Source organism: Bufo bufo, chromosome 2 (genome assembly GCF_905171765.1).
Source record: "Bufo bufo chromosome 2, aBufBuf1.1, whole genome shotgun sequence".
In the NCBI taxonomy this organism is placed as follows: Eukaryota; Metazoa; Chordata; class Amphibia; order Anura; family Bufonidae; genus Bufo; species Bufo bufo.
The window spans coordinates 607,139,182-607,156,175 of record NC_053390.1 but is presented as its reverse complement, the minus strand read 5'-3'; the positions used below and the strand labels follow the sequence as shown (position 1 = coordinate 607,156,175).

Below are 16,994 nucleotides of genomic sequence, written 5' to 3'. Positions count from 1 at the left end.
TTTGCTCTCTGTACTGGTCAAACTTTTTTCTTCCAAATTATTAGATAAGCAAGGTTATCACCAATTGGGTTGAGGGCAAAGCCAGATAGGGTAATGAATGAATTCTTTAAAATTCTACAGAAAGACCTGATCCCCTGCCTCTAAGGAACATCTCTCAGAAGGAAACCAAGTTGGGAACTGAACTAAAATAAAGAACTTAAAAGTACTTACCGGTACCTCACAAATTCCACAGCATCACTCTGGTTCTCCCAGCCAGGCTCTATTTACTTGGCTGCAGTGGTGACGACATGACGACAACAAGTGACTAACACAAGCACTCACTTGCCTCAGTGGTGCATCCAACAGGACATTGATTGGCTGCAGCAGTCACATGTTGTCGACATGGAGAACCAGAGCGGCAGTGCGGGATCTGTGAGTTAAATACCTACCTGTTTATTATTTCAAGTGGATCCCAGAGGTTTCCTGGTCTCCTCCTGAAACCGGACTAATTCACAGAAATACCTTTCAAAGATCTTAGCAAAATTATATACTAAAACATCAGACGCACACAGTACTAGATTGGTCAAAATGCCCATCGGATAAGTGTAGAGGAGCAGATGTCATAGCAATGGATGCAGAAAAGGCATTTCACAATCTGGTATGGTCATGGCTATATGAAGTCCTTATCATGACCGGCGTGCCGATCACATACGTGACGCAAAGGGAGGGAAATGGGAAGGCCCTGTCCAAGGGAGAGGGAAAGGTGGTGACCCCTAACTCACCTTGAGGCTGGCACCTGACTGCCCTGACGTCCCTAGATGGGTTCCTCACCCGTACGCCGATCACGTGCCTAAACCCTGGCTTTTCCTGAGATGAGCCCTACGTAGTGAATAGGGCGGTGGGAACACTAGTCCGCACCACTAACACTAAAGGAAAACACCAAGGAGAGGACAGACAATACAGACAAAACATATAATCCCAGGTGGGCGACAACAGCGGACAACAAAAGCCCAACAGGGATCCGGAGGGTAACGCTCTGGAAAAACAACCAGGAATCACAGCTACACAGCTCCAGTGGGTCAGTATAGAAGTTCAGGCAGGAAGCTCTATATCTGGCAACCAGAGAAGTGGGAGAGGGGAATATAAGTGCTGGACAAGAAACAGCTGAGGAGAAGAAGCTACGGATCCCTGAGTGAGCCAAAAAGGATTGCAAGGCAAACCCAGAAAGCTACCATTAAGAAACAGCACTATCTTTAGACATAGAGCGCGCAGCCACCCGCTGCGACTTCCTGACCCCGGGTATAACGGAGTCAGAAGTGGCTCTTGACACCCTCGTGACAGTCCTAGAAAATAATAAGATTTGTGAAAAGTTTTTACAATTGAAAAATTGTATGATGTCGGGGTAGCTTGGGATCTGTACTCCTTTTGCCTTCCATTGCTGCCGGCAGTGGTGTACATAGAGAAGTAAGGGCCCCATAGCAGGGATCAAACCAGGCCCCCCACACAGGACAGAAGGGTTTCTGCCTAAACCCTTTTCAATGACCCTTGGGCCATTTTCCCACTACCTCATTTGCTAAAGGTTGTTCCTTTAGAGGGTAGAGTCCTGACCACGTTTTCACCTCTAGTAGAAGAGGAGATAACCCAAAAAGGACTGGGCCCTCTCTTGCCCTGGGCCCCATAGCAGTCACATGGTCTGCCGCTATGGTAGTTAAGCCCCTGGCTGCCGGCATCGAGATTTGTTGTCTGAATTCAGTTTATTTTCTGCTTGCTGAGTTTGGTTTTTGTTTTGTCCCTGGCTATCGTGCTTAGGTTTATATTGCTGATCAGAGTCAGATTCTATTAGTGTTTTTTTTTTATGTTTACCTTGATTCATCTCTATCTCTATCTTCAATTTGCTTCATTGCCGCACTTCCATTTCCCTCATCCATTTTCCATCATCATTCAGTTTTTGTCATCTATCAGTGAGCTTACTTCTTTTCGCTTGCTGTTCACCAGTATTGATACAGCCTTCGTGATATTATTTTTGTGACCATATGGTTGTTATCAAATTTGGCCCTACTGTAAGACTTATGGTATCTGAGCACTAGGAGACACAGTTAGTACCTTGGAAAGATGACAACCAGCATCATTGTAGTTACTTAATTGGTTTTATACTTAGTTCACTAAGTTTTGTTTAGTACCCGCCTCAAAGGCTCCTGTCATTAGCTACCTTTCCAAGGTGCAGCATTAGCTAACATATGTGAAAAAGTGGAGGTGTGTATTAAATAGTCATCTGATTCTGGGTTTGGCCAGCTATTATCCAATGTGTATGCTTAAAGGGGTTGTCTCACTTCAGTAAGTGGCATTTATCATGTAGAGAAAGTTAATACAAGCCACTTACTAATATATTGTTATTATCCATATTGCTTCCTTTGCTGGCTGGATTCATTTCATTAATTTTTTCATCACATTATACACTGCTCGTTTCCATGGTTACAACTACCCTGCAATTCTGGAGCAGAGGCTGTGCTTGTGCACTATAGGAAAAAGTTCTGGCCTCTTTGGTGGCTGGGATTGTGGGAGAGTGCATAGGCCATCACTTTTTCCTATAGTGTGAAAGCACGACCAACGTTGCTGGATTGCAGGGTGGTTGTAACCATGGAAACAAGCAGTGTATAATATGATGGAAAAATGAATCAAGCCAGCAAAGGAGGCAATATGGACAATCACAATACATTAGTAAGTGCCTTGTATTGACTTTCTCTAGATTATAAATGCTATTTGCTGAAGTGATACAACCCCTTTAAGTATAAAGGGTGAGGCTCTCATTTAGTTACCCATCCTTCTTCCCTCTCTGATCAGAGTGAATGGTCTGATTGAGAAAGTCAAACAAGACATTCCCTTACGTCCTACCAGCAGCACAGATGGGGTTAACTGCCCCCGTGGACTGTTAGGACCAGCGGAATTTTTAATGAGCCCAAAGAATAACCAATGAAAGAACTCCAGCTCCCCTAAAGGGAGGGGTTCGCCCCCCAGCCCACCGTGTTTTTTTCTGTCCTTTGGACAGGTGGACTGGCGAGTTTTCTCTCCCTCTCTGGGAATTGGAGACTGTTTTTCTATGAGTTCATCCTTGTCTCCTTTTTTTTAGGATTGCAGGCGCTCATTAAATGCGCTTTATTTTTATTATATTCCCCCCATTTAGCTGGCTTGGGTTAGCGATACCTGGGGGTAATGCATTGCCTCACTGAGTTGCTCTCCCCTCCTGGGATGTGTCGGCTGCGCTCCGATTCCGGCGTGGCATGGGCGCCGCCATGACCGGAAGTGACGCGCAGCCGGCTGCGGCGTCACTTCCGGTCTCTCGGTTTGACGGCGTTTCTGTTACTAAAGCAAACTAGGTTATGCCGAGGTTTTTTTCCCACGGGGGGAGGCGGGGGGGGATGCGGGATCAAGATAAAGGGGAAGGGTATTCCTTTTACCAAACTAAGGTTTAAAACAAGATATCTGTGGCAGTGACGTTCTGGGGGAGGGCCTGTTACAGGCTCCCCTCCCCTGGGTGGAGCTTTTCCCTTCTTAAGCTCCCTGATATCTTCAGTCTGTCTCTGGTTGCGCTGCTTTAACAAGCTAGCTCCAGAGTCTCCTGTGCTCAGTTGAGAGTTTTTTGCTATCTTCTGAATTTTCTTCAGCTTCTAATATTTTCAAGTGCCTGACTTTTCTCCACTGGTTCGTGCCGCTAACTAATGTGTTTAACTCCCTTAGTTTTTTAGGGATGTTTTAATCTCTTCTTTCGTTTCAGCTATGGCTTCTCCTAGAGAGTCAGACCAGCAGCGGAAGTCTGCGGCCAAGAGGAAACACCTGGCCTGTTATGATTGCAACACGCCTCTAGACGATAGTTGCCCCTATTCCAGGTGCGACAGTTGCCGTTCTGGCACCGCTACAGAACCTACGATACAAGACATGTACCAGTGGGCGAAGACGTATGTGGACGACTCCATCAAGGGTGTCGTACGGCTACTGAATGAGAGGCTACCAGGCCCCTCCCAGACTCCGATGGAAGTTGCCGCTCCTACTGACAGACCCATGCCCCTCTCTGTGGGGTCATCTTCCTCTGATGAGGAGGAATCGACTTCGTGTTTTTTTCCACCCGAAAAAACACAGAAGTTATTGAAGTCCATCAGGTCGGGGGACCATGATGTTGACATAGGGGAGTCTTCCAATCCCGCCTGTCGGACTCAGCGGGTCTTTAAGGCGGATGAGACCCTTCTTTCTGTGATGCGCACAGAATGGAAAAAATCTGAAAAAGGTCCAGTCCTCACCCGAAGGTTTAAACTGATGTTTCCGATGGCTAAACCCTTAGTGGAATCATGGGGTTCCATCCCTAAGGTGGACATGGCTATAGCCAAATTGTCCAGGTGCACTCTGGTTCCTGCGGACGATGGGTCTAGCCTGCAGGACCCTCTAGATAGGAGGGCAGAGCGCACCCTGAGAAGGGGCTACTCGGCGGCCGCAGCCTCGGCCTCAACTTCTATTGCAGCCACGGAGGTCTCTTCCTTCCTACGTTCCAAGTTGAACCAGATCCAGACTGATGTCGACCAGAGTGTCTCCTGGGACGACATCCTGGCCGCATTTAAATCCGTCAATCTGGCCATGGATTTCCTATGTGACACATCCCAGCTACAGCTAAAGTTGGCAGCCAAGACAATGGCTCTGGTGTCAGCTGCTAGGAGACCTCTATGGCTAAAGCCCTGGAATGTGAATAACGCATCCAAATATAATCTCTGTGGGCTCCCCTTTGAACCGGACCGCTTATTCGGTTCGGAACTGGACACCATCATGGAGGGACTCTCCGATAAAAAGGGAAAGAATCTCCCCCAACAACCCTTTCGGGCCCGGGGCAGGCAAGATCGCGGAGGCAGATCCAGACAGCAGGCCAGGCGTAGAGATTGGGGGGGGCAGTCTGGAAGATTTTCCAGGCGCTCCCGTAAACCCACCAAGGAGGCAAAACCCTCCTGACTATGGGCCTCTCAGAGGCTCCTGGTTAAACCCTGCTACCCCTGTCGTTACGCCTCTGGATTTTCCCGTACCCCTCCCTCAGCTCCCTGTAGGGGGTCGTCTTTCCCATTTCCAGCACGTATGGGCCCAGGAAATCTCAGATCCCTAGGTGCAAAGCATAGTGGCTACTGGCTATCTAATAGACCTCGTTTCTCTCCCCCCAGAAAGATTAGTTGCCACTCGAAGTTTCCTGCCGGCCAGACAGAAGATCCTAGAATCTTATATTCAGGACAACATTTCCAAGGGAGCCCTGGAGGAGGTACCGGCAGGGGAGAAGGGTCTAGGGATTTATTCTCCAGTATTCCCGGTACCCAAGAAAACAGGAGATCTCCGGATGATCATAGATTTGAGATTCCTCAATCGATTTGTATGGAGAACCAGGTTCCGGATGGAAACCAGAAGGTCAGTCAGCCACATGCTCAGTCCTGGGGACGTGATAGCTACTCTGGACCTCAAGGATGCTAACCTCCACATCCCGATCTATCCTTCCTCTCGGAAATTTCTCAGGATCGCGGTCCAGATTTCAGGGGTGCGCAGGCATTTTCAATTTGCCGCTCTCCCCTTCGGAATCTCTTCTGCCCCTCTTATCTTCACCAAGGTGGCAGTGTCGGTGGTGGCAGCTCTGAGACTCCAGGGACTGACCATTGTTCCCTACCTGGACGATTGGCTTCTTCTAGCCTCTTCGGTCCCTATACTTACTCATCATCTTCATGTCGCAATTTCCTTTCTGCTCCGCCTCGGCTGGATCATCAACTGGCAGAGGTCGAACGTGAGCCCTTCGACTTCAATCCATTATTTAGGATTCATGGTCAACTCTCTGGAGATGTCCCTCCAGTTGACTCCAGAAAGAGGAGCACGGATTCAGGACCTGGCAAGGTTCCTCTCCGTCCCACGACGAGTCTCCATCCGGACTCTCATGAAGATGTTGGGGCTCATGTCAGCGGCTGCGGATGCAGTCCCTTGGGCTTTATGGCACCTCCGTCCTCTTCAATCGGAGGTTCTAGACAAATGGAACGGCAGCCCTGCGGGGCTAGATTCCCTGTGCTCCCTATCCAACCAAACCCGGAATTCCCTCAGATGGTGGTTCCATCTACCAGCAGGGAAGTCTATGACCCAACCAGTTTGGCTCATATTGACAACAGACTCGTCCCTTGTAGGCTGGGGTGCCCATTTAGACGGATCCCCGGTCTGGGGATCTTGGTCTCCTCAGGAGCGACATCTTTCTTCAAATCTCCGCGAGATGCGTGCTATCTGGCTAGCCCTCCTCCACTTCGCCCCTCAAATCCGGGGCAAAGCAGTGAAAGTCCAGTCAGACAACATGACTGCAGTGCTTTACATAAACAAGCAGGGAGGCACAAGATCCTTGCCCCTTCTTTCAGAGATCGGGGTTATCTTGCGGTGGGCAGAGCTGAACCTATCCCATCTATCTTCCACTCACATCCGAGGCTCCCTCAACATCATTGCGGATTGCCTAAGTCGCGGCTTACCGACCATGGAGTGGTCACTACATCCGGAGATCTTCAGGCAGCTAGTCCTCAGATGGGGCATGCCAGAGGTGGATCTCATGGCAACCAGGTTCAACGCCAAGGTGCAGAGGTTCTGTTCCCTATACAGGGAGGAGAACCCCCTGGCAATAGACGCTCTGACGATACTGTGGAGGTTCAGGCTGGCCTACATCTTCCCTCCCTTTTCCATGATTCCAAGGGTATTGATGAAAATCCGTCAGGATCAGGCCTCGGTAATAGCCATCATACCATTTTGGCCCAGGAGATCCTGGTTTACCCAGCTCATTCAGATGAGTCAGGGACAATATTGGAGACTCCCCCCGGAGCAGACCCTGGTGTCGTGGGACACTCATCTCTGCCCAGATCTGCACAGATTCAACCTGACAGCCTGGGGGTTGATCAGTCCCTTCCCAGAGTGGATGGGCTCTCTGAGTCGGTTCTGAGAACCCTGTCGCATTCCAGAGCAGAGTCTACCAAGAAGGCCTACTCCCGGATCATGAGGATCTTCACATCATGGTGTAGTTCCAACCAGGTGGCGTCTGCAGATCCGCCCCTCTCTGCGATCTTACAGTTCCTCCAGGATGGGTTAGACAGAGGTCTCTCCCCATCTACCCTGAAGGTTCAAGTTTTTGCCATCTCGGCCTGTCTCAACAGACCATATTGTCGGGACCCGCCCATCAAACGCTTCCTTAAGGGAGCAGAAAGATTGAAGCCTACAATACTGAAACCCGTTCCCCAATGGGACTTGTCAGTAGTTCTCAAGGGGTTAGCGTCTCCCCCCTTTGAACCTTTGGAGGAGGCAAGCTTTAAGTTTCTAACTCTTAAAGTGGTTTTTCTTCTGGCTATAACCTCAGCCAAAAGAATTTCTGAGCTGCAAGCTTTCTCCGCTTTACACCCATACATCATCTTTTTACAGGACAGAGTCTTCCCCCCCTAGAGTTGATCTGTAAGGCGGCTTCCTGGAGCTCTGAATCAACCTTCATCTCTTATTATAGAATAGATGCTAAGGTAGCAGAGTTTTCGGCCTTTGAGCAGACAGTTCTTACTTCTGCCAGGCATGAGAACCCTCCCTAGGGGATTCTTCTTGCTATCTCCCCATCTGTGCTGCTGGTAGGACGTAAGGGAATCGTTAATTTCTGACAATAATTTGTTTTCCCTTAGTCCTAACAGCAGCACACAAATTTTCCCTCCCTAAGTACTTTCTTGCTATAGACACGGTGGGCTGGGGGGCGAAGCCCTCCCTTTAGGGGAGCTGGAGTTCTTTCATTGGTTATTATTTGGGCTCATAAAAAATTCCGCCGGTCCTACCAGTCCACGGGGGGCAGTTAACCCCATCTATGCTGCTGTTAGGACTAAGGGAAAACAAATTATCGTCAGAAATTAACGATTTTGCTTTGCTAGAAGTCCAAACAATTGAGGAAGCTAAAGAGTCCTAACAGGAAGAATACATGGAGTGACTTCAAAAAATTATATCCAGACAGGAACCACGCATTTATGTAGAAATAAAAAAGATATAGAATATTATCATACAGGCTTTTAATAAGTGATAAAAAAGATTGTGTGTCTCCATAATAGTTGACTTCAGTACACAAAAAGTCCCCAGCGTGAATAAAATTATATTTATTGAGAATGTTTTAATGTCAGACAACCCCACTGATCTTACTTGTATGGGGGCCTCCCAAGTCAGCAATTGTAGGTGGCTCAATTAGACATGTTGAATTTACATTTTTGGGCTTGTTTTCGTAAAATGAATCTAAAAATGTTTATCACAGAATACTTGCATACAGCACACAAATTATGTAAAATTTCTAATTTTATAATGTATCTTTATTTCAGGTTTTGTATGGCTAACAGCAGCACTTGTTGGTATTCCACTATGGAAAGTACAAAAACTAGAGGTAATACATATTGTAATATTTCAAAATGGGTAGGTTCACACAAAGCAGATTTGTTGTAGAAATTTCTGTCAATGAGAATCTGCTTTGTGAATGAGGATTGTGTTTGCAGCAAGTGTATGGATTTTTACAAATTCCATTCAGATGTATGACTAACATTTATTTTATTTCACTATTGGGTCTTACAAACTTTAGTATGCAATGGTGTATCATCAATGATGATGCAAGGTGAGAATTTTGGTCTCATGTGGAACCCTTCCTAGACAACAGGAAGCTGTATATTGGTAGATTAGCAGTTCATGCCTATACATTTCCATCTCCAAGTAGACAAGTGTGGGGTGCAGTTATACCCCAGGCAGAACAAATGCCTTGAAGTACTTCTGTATGGCAGCTTTAGTGATAAGACATAAATGATATCGCAAAGTATTAACTTCAAAGTTTTTTTTTTTTAAATCAAGTCAGGAAATGTTAATTTTGATAATATATGTGGCATAGAATTTTTTTTCTAGCTCTCTGAAACATACTGTCATGTTCTGGGGTCGGAAGAACCCCTGAACATATAAGTGTACAGAAAACAGACAAACAGATCCAGAGTAGGCCAAAAGGAATGTTTTATTAAACAAACAAACAGACACAAACCAAATTAGACTAAAGAGGCCAGGAAGGAACCACAGATAAGAAGGATAGCAGATTACATAGCTGAGCAAGCTGTTACGGATCAGGTGGATAAGTGGTAAAAGTGACCACTGTGCCAAGTGACCGGTTTGACTTACGGACAAATGCTAAGGGTGTTATTCTAGTTCTCCCCTGGTTTTCACCCTTTAATCCCTATACAGGGATCTGCTGTTCGTCACAGGGAGAAACCGAACGGCTACCTCCTGGGATGGTCCCCGTCACTTGGCAGCTGACCTACAAGGAACAGTTGCTGGTGCAAGACATCGGCGGTCCAGGCAAAACATAAAACCAGAAACTCAGGCAAACAAGCAGAGCAGGAACCCAAATAAACATGCAACATAGGACACTGTTCAGTCATAGATAAGCCACATTGTCAGGAACTCATGCGGAACTGTATACAAGGAGCATGGTGCTCACTGATAGGACAAACTCAGAGACATACAGAGATAGCCAGGACCACATGCGGATACGGATACAGGGAGCATGGCGTACATGGGCAGACCAGTACGTGCAGACAACATAGAAACATGCCTGGGATCCATGCGGAACTAGGTGCATGGCAGTCACAAATAAATATACAAAACATGAAGACATAGCAACATGCCTGGACCCCATGCCAAACTGGGTACATGGCGGTCACAAATAAATATACACCTGAGGGGTTAAATATGCACCTAAGGGGTTAATTGTGCGGATCTCAGCCCCCTGTAAGAGATCGGGTGCTGCCAGGCAGCAGGGGCCAGACCCCCCTCCCTGCCCAGTATTAAAATCATTGGTGGCCAGTGCGGTCCCCCCTCCCTCCCTCCCTAGTATTAAAATCATTGGTGGCCAGTGCGGCCCCCCCCTCCCTATTAAAATCATTGGTGGCTAGTGCTGCCCCCACCCCCTATTAAAATCATTGGTGGCTAGTGCGGCCCCCCACCCACCCCTATTAAAATCATTGGTGTCCAGTGTGGCCTCCCCTCTCCCCCCCTCTAGTTAAAATCATTGGTTAACAACCCCCCTCCCCCCATCATTGGTGGCAGCGGAGCCGCAGTTCCGATCAGAGTCCCATTTAAATCTCTGGGGCTTTGATCGGTTACCATAGCAGCCAGGACGCTACTGCAGTCCTGGCTGCCATGGTTACTTAGCACTTTTAGCAGCATTATACTTACATGCGCTGTCTGTGGCCAGCCGGCGCTCCTCCTACTGGTAAGTGAAAGGTCTGTGCGGCGCATTGCTTATAGCACAGACCTGTCACTTACCAGTAGGAGGAGCGCCGGCTGGCCACAGACAGCGCACGTAAGTATAATGCTGCTAAAAGTGCTAAGTAACCATAACAGCCAGGACTGCAGTAGCGTCTTGGCTGCCATTGTAACCGATCGGAGCCCCAGTGATTAAACTGGGACTCTGATCGGAACTGCCGCTCCGCTGCCACCAATGATGGGGGGGGCGCACTAACCACCAATGATTTTAATAGGGGGGGTGGGGGTGGGGTAGGTTTGTCATCCTTCTGAGCTAAAATCAGCCAAGTTTACATGGTTGAAAAGGGTATGGTTTTGGGGGGGTGTCTTTGGGGATATGGCTTATGATGGATTGCTATTTTACACCAGTTGTTTCTTCATACTTTGAGTTTTCCAACATATTTTGAAACTAATCTTTTCCTGTTATTTTAACCCATTAGTGACCAGCCTGTTTTGGGCCTTACTGACTAAGCGTTTTTCTTCCTTTTTTCATCGTTGCGTTCCAAAATCTATAACTTTTTTACTTTCTCCCCCTCGACACCCAAAAAACGACATCCATATATAAATTTTTCTCTAAATTTATTGATCTACATGTCTTTTATAAAAAAAAAAATGTTTGGGTAAAAAAAAAAATGGTTTGGGTAAAAGTTATAGCATTTACAAACTATGGTACAAAAATTCGAATTTCTGCTTTTTGAAGCAGCTCTGACTTTCTGAGCACCTGTCATGTTTCCTGAGGTTCTACAATGCCCAGACAGAAGAAAAACCCCACAAATGACCCCATTTCGGAAAGTAGACACCCTAAGGTATTCGCTGATGGGCATAGTGAGTTCATAGAACTTTTTATTTTTTGTCACAAGTTAGCGGAAAATTATGATTTTTTTTTTTCTTACAAAGTCTCATATTCCACTAACTTGTGACAAAAAATAAAAACTTCCATAAACTCACTATGCCCATCACGAAATACCTTGGGGTGTCTTCTTTCCAAAATGGGGTCACTTGTGGGGTAGTTATACTGCCCTGGCATTTTAGGGGCCCAAATGCGTGCAAAGTAGTTTGAAATCAAAATCTTTACAAAATGGCCGGTGAAATCCGAAAGGTGCTCTTTGGAATGTGGGCCCCTTTGCCCACCTAGTCTGCAAAAAAGTGTCACACATCTGGTATTGCCGTACTCAGGAGAAGTTGGGGAATGTGTTTTGGGGTGTCATTTTACATATACCCATGCTGGGTGAGAGAAATATCTTGGCCAAATGCCAACTTTGTATAAAAAAATTGGAAAAGTTGTATTTTGCCAAGATATTTCTCTCACCCAGCATGGGTATATGTAAAATGACACCCCAAAACACATTCCCCAACTTCTCCTGAGTACGGCAATACCAGATGTGTGACACTTTTTTGCAGCCTAGGTGGGCAAAGGGGCCCACATTCCAAAGAGCACCTTTCGGATTTCACCGGCCATTTTTTACAGATTTCGATTTCAAACTACTTCGCACACATTTGGGCCCCTAAAATGCCAGGGCAGTATAACTACCCCACAAGTGACCCCATTTTGGAAAGAAGACACCCCAAGGTATTTCGTGATGGGCATAGTGAGTTCATGGAAGTTTTTATTTTTTGTCACAAGTTAGTGGAATATGAGACTTTGTAAGAAAAAAATAAAAATAAAAATAAATCATCAGTTTCCGCTAACTTGTGACAAAAAATAAAAATTCTAGGAACTCGCCATGCCCCTCACGGAATACCTTGGGGTGTCTTCTTTCCAAAATGGGGTCACTTGTGGGGTAGTTATACTGCACTGGCATTCTAGGGGCCCTAATGTGTGGTAAGTAGTTTGAAATCAAAATGTGTAAAAAATGACCTGTGAAATCCTAAAGGTGCTCTTTGGAATGTGGGCCCCTTTGCCCACCTAGGCTGCAAAAAAGTGTCACACATCTGGTATTGCCGTACTCAGGAGAAGTTGGGCAATGTGATTTGGGAGGTCATTTTACATATACCCATGCTGGGTGAGATAAATATCTCGGCAAAAGACAACTTTTCCCATTTTTTTAGACAAAGTTGGCATTTGACCGAGATATTTCTCTCACCCAGCATGGGTATATGTAAAATTACACCCCAAAACACATTCCCCAACTTCTCCTGAGTACGGCAATACCAGATGTGTGACACTTTTTTGCAGCCTAGATGCGCAAAGGGGCCCACATTCCTTTTAGGAGGGCATTTTTAGACATTTGGATCCCAGACTTCTTCTCACGCTTTAGGGCCCCTAAAATGCCAGGGCAGTATAAATACCCCACATGTGACCCCATTTTGGAAAGAAGACACCCCAAGGTATTCAATGAGGGGCATGGCGAGTTCATAGAATTTTTTTTTTTTTGCCACAAGTTAGCGGAAATAGTTTTTTTTTTCCTCACAAAGTCTCCCTTTCCGCTAACTTGGGACAAAAATTTCAATCTTTCATGGACTCAATATGCCCCTCAGTGAATACCTTGGGGTGTCTTCTTTCCAAAATGGGGTCATTTGTGGGGTGTTTGTACTGCCCTGGCATTTGAGGGTCTCTGCAATCATTACATGTATGGCCAGCATTAGGAGTTTCTGCTATTCTCCTTATATTGAGCATACGGGTAATGAGATATTTTTTTTCCGTTCAGCCTCTGGGCTGAAAGAAAAAATGAACGGCACAGATTTCTTCGTTCGCATCGATCAATGTGGATGAAAAAATCTCTGCAGAAAAAAAAAAAAGGAGGGGAAAGGCGTCTGCCAGGACATAGGAGCTCCGCCCAACATCCATACCCACTTAGCTCGTATGCCCTGGCAAACCAGATTTCTCCATTCACATCAATCAATGTGAATGAATAAATCATTGCCGGGATTTATTTTTTATTTTTTATATACAAAGTGTTTGCCAAAGTATATGAACACCGCCGCCTCCTCAGCTCATATGCCTCGGCAAACGTATCTTTTACTGCAGAGGAGAAATCTCGTCTTGCAGCGCTGCATACACTGACTTTTTTGTAATCTGACAGCAGCGCAATGCTTCTGTCAGAATGCACATCAGTGCTGCTGCTGGTTCATCGGTTGGTCCACCTGGGAGGTAAAAAAACAAAACAAAAAAGAAAAAACCAGGCCGCAACGCAATAAATTTATTAACTTTATAATACCTTTTGAACAGAACATATAAACTTTATTTAACTTTTTGAACTGAACGTTAACTTTTTTGCTTACCGGTGTTTTTTTTTTTGGACAAACCTCTCCTTCCCCATGGGACAATGTGCAAAGCGCAAATCGCCCAAAGATGTGGCGAAGTACATTATGCACTTTATCCCAGGTGAAAGGAGAGGTTTGCAGCAGCTGTGAGTAAAAGGGCCCTAATAGCCCTGTGTGCCTGTCCTGTGAGATGCAATCCCTATGCTAAGTGTACCTGTGTGTGGTACTTCCGGAAACAATATTTCAAAGACCCTTTAGACCCAGGAAAATCAAATTATATAATTCAAATAGTCTAGTTACCTTGACTTGTAAGCTCCCGTTTCTGGTCAACTTAAAACATAACGTTTATTTATTTTCATTGATTAAAAATAATATAACATAAAACGGAAGAACAAAGGAAAATGTTAAAATCCTAGGTATAGCAGGATTCCAGGGCAGAGCTAATGGTTCAAATCACCCATATATTCTGCCTCCTGAACATACATCCATCAACTTTTGCTTAATATGGAATTTTATGTTTAGAGGTCACTTAATCAGTCGTTTTCAATCATTATTTTCATCTTTATCTGTCTTAAACACGACTCTCCACCATTTGTGGTCGCGGTTTAGAGGGGTCTGCAGATACTCCTCACCGCGACGGGATCCTTCCGGAAACACTCCCCTAAGCATAGGGCAGGGTGGTCAGGGCAGTCAGGACAGAAATAGCGGGTGTCACGCCTTATTCCACTCCTGCTACAGACACAATTTTTTTTTCGGGGTGACGGTTGGGTTGAGGTACCAGCAACGGCTCACTACACTGGTGGTTGGGGCCACGGAACCTCCTGGATACCTCCTGGATACAGGAGGTTCTCGATGATCTCTTCCTGAAATTTGAGGAAGGATCCTGTTCTCCCAGCCTTATTGTAGAGAACAAAACTATTATATGCAGCCAATTGAATCAAATATACAGAGACCTTCTTATACCAGCGTCTGGTGCGTCGGGAAACTAAATAGGGAGCCAACATCTGGTCATTGAAGTCCACCCCTCCCATGAGCGCATTATAGTCGTGGACTGAGAGGGGCTTTTCAATGACACTGGTTGCCCGTTCAATTTGTATTGTCGTGTCTGCGTGAATGGAGGAGAGCATGTAAACGTCACGCTTGTCTCTCCATTTCACCACGAGCAGTTCTTCGTTACACAAGGCAGCCCTCTCCCCCTTGCAAGACGGGTGGTAACGAGCTGTTGGGGGAAGCCCCGGCGACTAGGTCGCACGGTGCCACAGCAGCCAATCTGTTCTAGGAACAAATGCCTGAAGAGGGGCACACTTGTGTAAAAATTGTCCACATAAAGATGGTACCCCTTGCCAAATAAGGGTGACACCAAGTCCCAGACTGTCTTCCCACTGCTCCCCAGGTAGTCAGGGCAACCGACCGGCTCCAGGGTCTGATCTTTTCCCTCATAGATCCGAAATTTGTGGGTATAGCCTGTGGCCCTTTCACAGAGCTTATGCAATTTGACCCCATACCGGGCGCGCTTGCTTGGGATGTATTGTTTGAAGCCAAGGCGCCCGGTAAAATGTATAAGGGACTCGTCTACGCAGATGTTTTGCTCAGGGGTATACAAATCTGCAAATTTCTGGTTGAAGTGGTCTATGAGGGGCCGAATTTTGTGGAGCCGGTCAAAAGCTGGGTGGCCTCTGGGACGGGAGGTGCTGTTGTCGCTAAAGTGCAGGAAACGCAGGATGGTCTCAAAATGTGTCCTGGACATAGCAGCAGAGAACATGGGCATGTGATGGATTGGGTTTGTGGACCAATATGACCGCAATTAATGCTTTTTGGTTAGACCCATGTTCAGGAGAAGGCCCAGAAAAATTTTAATTTCTGAAACTTGGACTGGTTTCCACCGGAAAGGCTGGGCATAAAAGCTTCCCGTGTTGGCGGCTATAAATTTAGTGGCATACCGATTTGTTTCTGCCACGACTAAGTCCAAGAGCTCCGCAGTCAAGAACAGCTCAAAAAATCCCAGTGCCGAATCGATCTGAGCTGTCTCAACCCGAACTCCAGACTGGGCGGTGAAAGGGGGAACCACAGGTGCGGCTGAAGTTGGGGACTGCCAATCAGGGTTTGCCAGCATCTCAGGGACTCTAGGGGCTCTACGGGCCTGTCTGTGCGGTGGCTGCGACAGGGTAACTATTGCACGTGCCACCTTACCAGCTTCAACTGCCCTTCTGGTGCTCGCCACTTCACCATATTGTACGGCAGTGCTGCTCCTAGGTCCAGGATGGGCTGCGCTGCTGGTGTATGCCTCACCACGTAATCCGACAGCGCTAGCCCCACTCTGCTGCCCTTGAAACGGATCCTATACAACCTGTGGTCTAGCGACACGGGGCCGGGTACGCCTGGTGCTATCAGGGACCTCAACCTCCTCGTCCGAACTTTGGGTCAGACTGCCACTGCTTTCTACAGGTTCATATTCTGACCCGCTAGATTCATTAGATGAGGGTTCCCATTCCTCATCCGACTGGGTCAGAAGCCTGTAGGCCTCTTCAGAAGAATACCCCCTGTTTGACATTTGGACTACTAAATTTAGGGGTATTCCCTGAGACTACCCAAGAAAAAAAGCAAGCCTGTCTTACAAATGGGAGGCTAGCGATTGATAAAAAATATCAAAACAGATTTTTTTATCGCCGCAGCGCTTGTAAAGTGATTGTGCAGTGATCAAAAAAAATAAATTTTTGGTCACTGCGGTGGGGCGGGCGTGGGTGAACGCACGTGTGGGCGACCGATCAGGCCTGATCGGGCAAACACTGCGTTTTGGGTGGAGGGCGAGCTAAGGTGACACTAATACAATTATAGATCTGACTGTGATCAGTTTTGATCACTTACAGATACTATAAAAGTACAAATGCTGATTAGCGATACGCTAATCAGCGAATAAGTGACTGCGGTGCGGTGGGCTGGGCGCTAACTGACGCTAACTACCTAACTAAGGCACCTAAACTATCCTAAAACTATCAGTCAATACCAGTGGAAAAAAAAAAGTGACAGTTTACACTGATCACTTTTTTCCCTTTCACTAGGTGATTGACAGGGGGCGATCAAGGGGTTAATTGGGGTGATGGGGGTGATGGAGGGTGATCTGGGGCTAAGTGTGGTGTTGGTGGGTACTCACTGTGATGTCTGCTCCTCTGCTGGGACCAACCGACCAAAAGGACCAGCAGAGGAGCAGAGAAGCCATTTAACACCTTATATTTATAAATATAAGGTGTTAGATGGCTTGTGATTCGATTTTTTAAAAATCAGCAACCTGCCAGCGACGATCATTGGCTGGCAGGTTGCTGACGAAATACTCCTTGAACTTTTGCCGGCCCGCGATGCGCATGCGCGGGCCAGCTCTGACCGAAATCTCGCGTCTCGCGAGAGGACGCATATATGCATCCAGGAGGAATGAATCGACCGCCTCCAGGACACGTCCCTGCGTTCGGCGGTCCAGAGGCGGTTAAAGT

General features: G+C 46.7%; 1 protein-coding gene across 1 annotated transcript in view; it reads left to right on the top strand.

Annotated features, from left to right (window-relative positions):
* QRFPR (pyroglutamylated RFamide peptide receptor) overlaps nt 1–16,994 on the top strand; it is a 150,373-nt gene that overhangs the window by 54,028 nt on the left and 79,351 nt on the right. Inside the window, exon 3 of the mRNA XM_040419877.1 lies at nt 8,349–8,410. Within this exon, the coding sequence (XP_040275811.1) occupies nt 8,349–8,410 (62 nt within the window). The remainder of the gene's footprint in view (nt 1–8,348; nt 8,411–16,994) is intronic.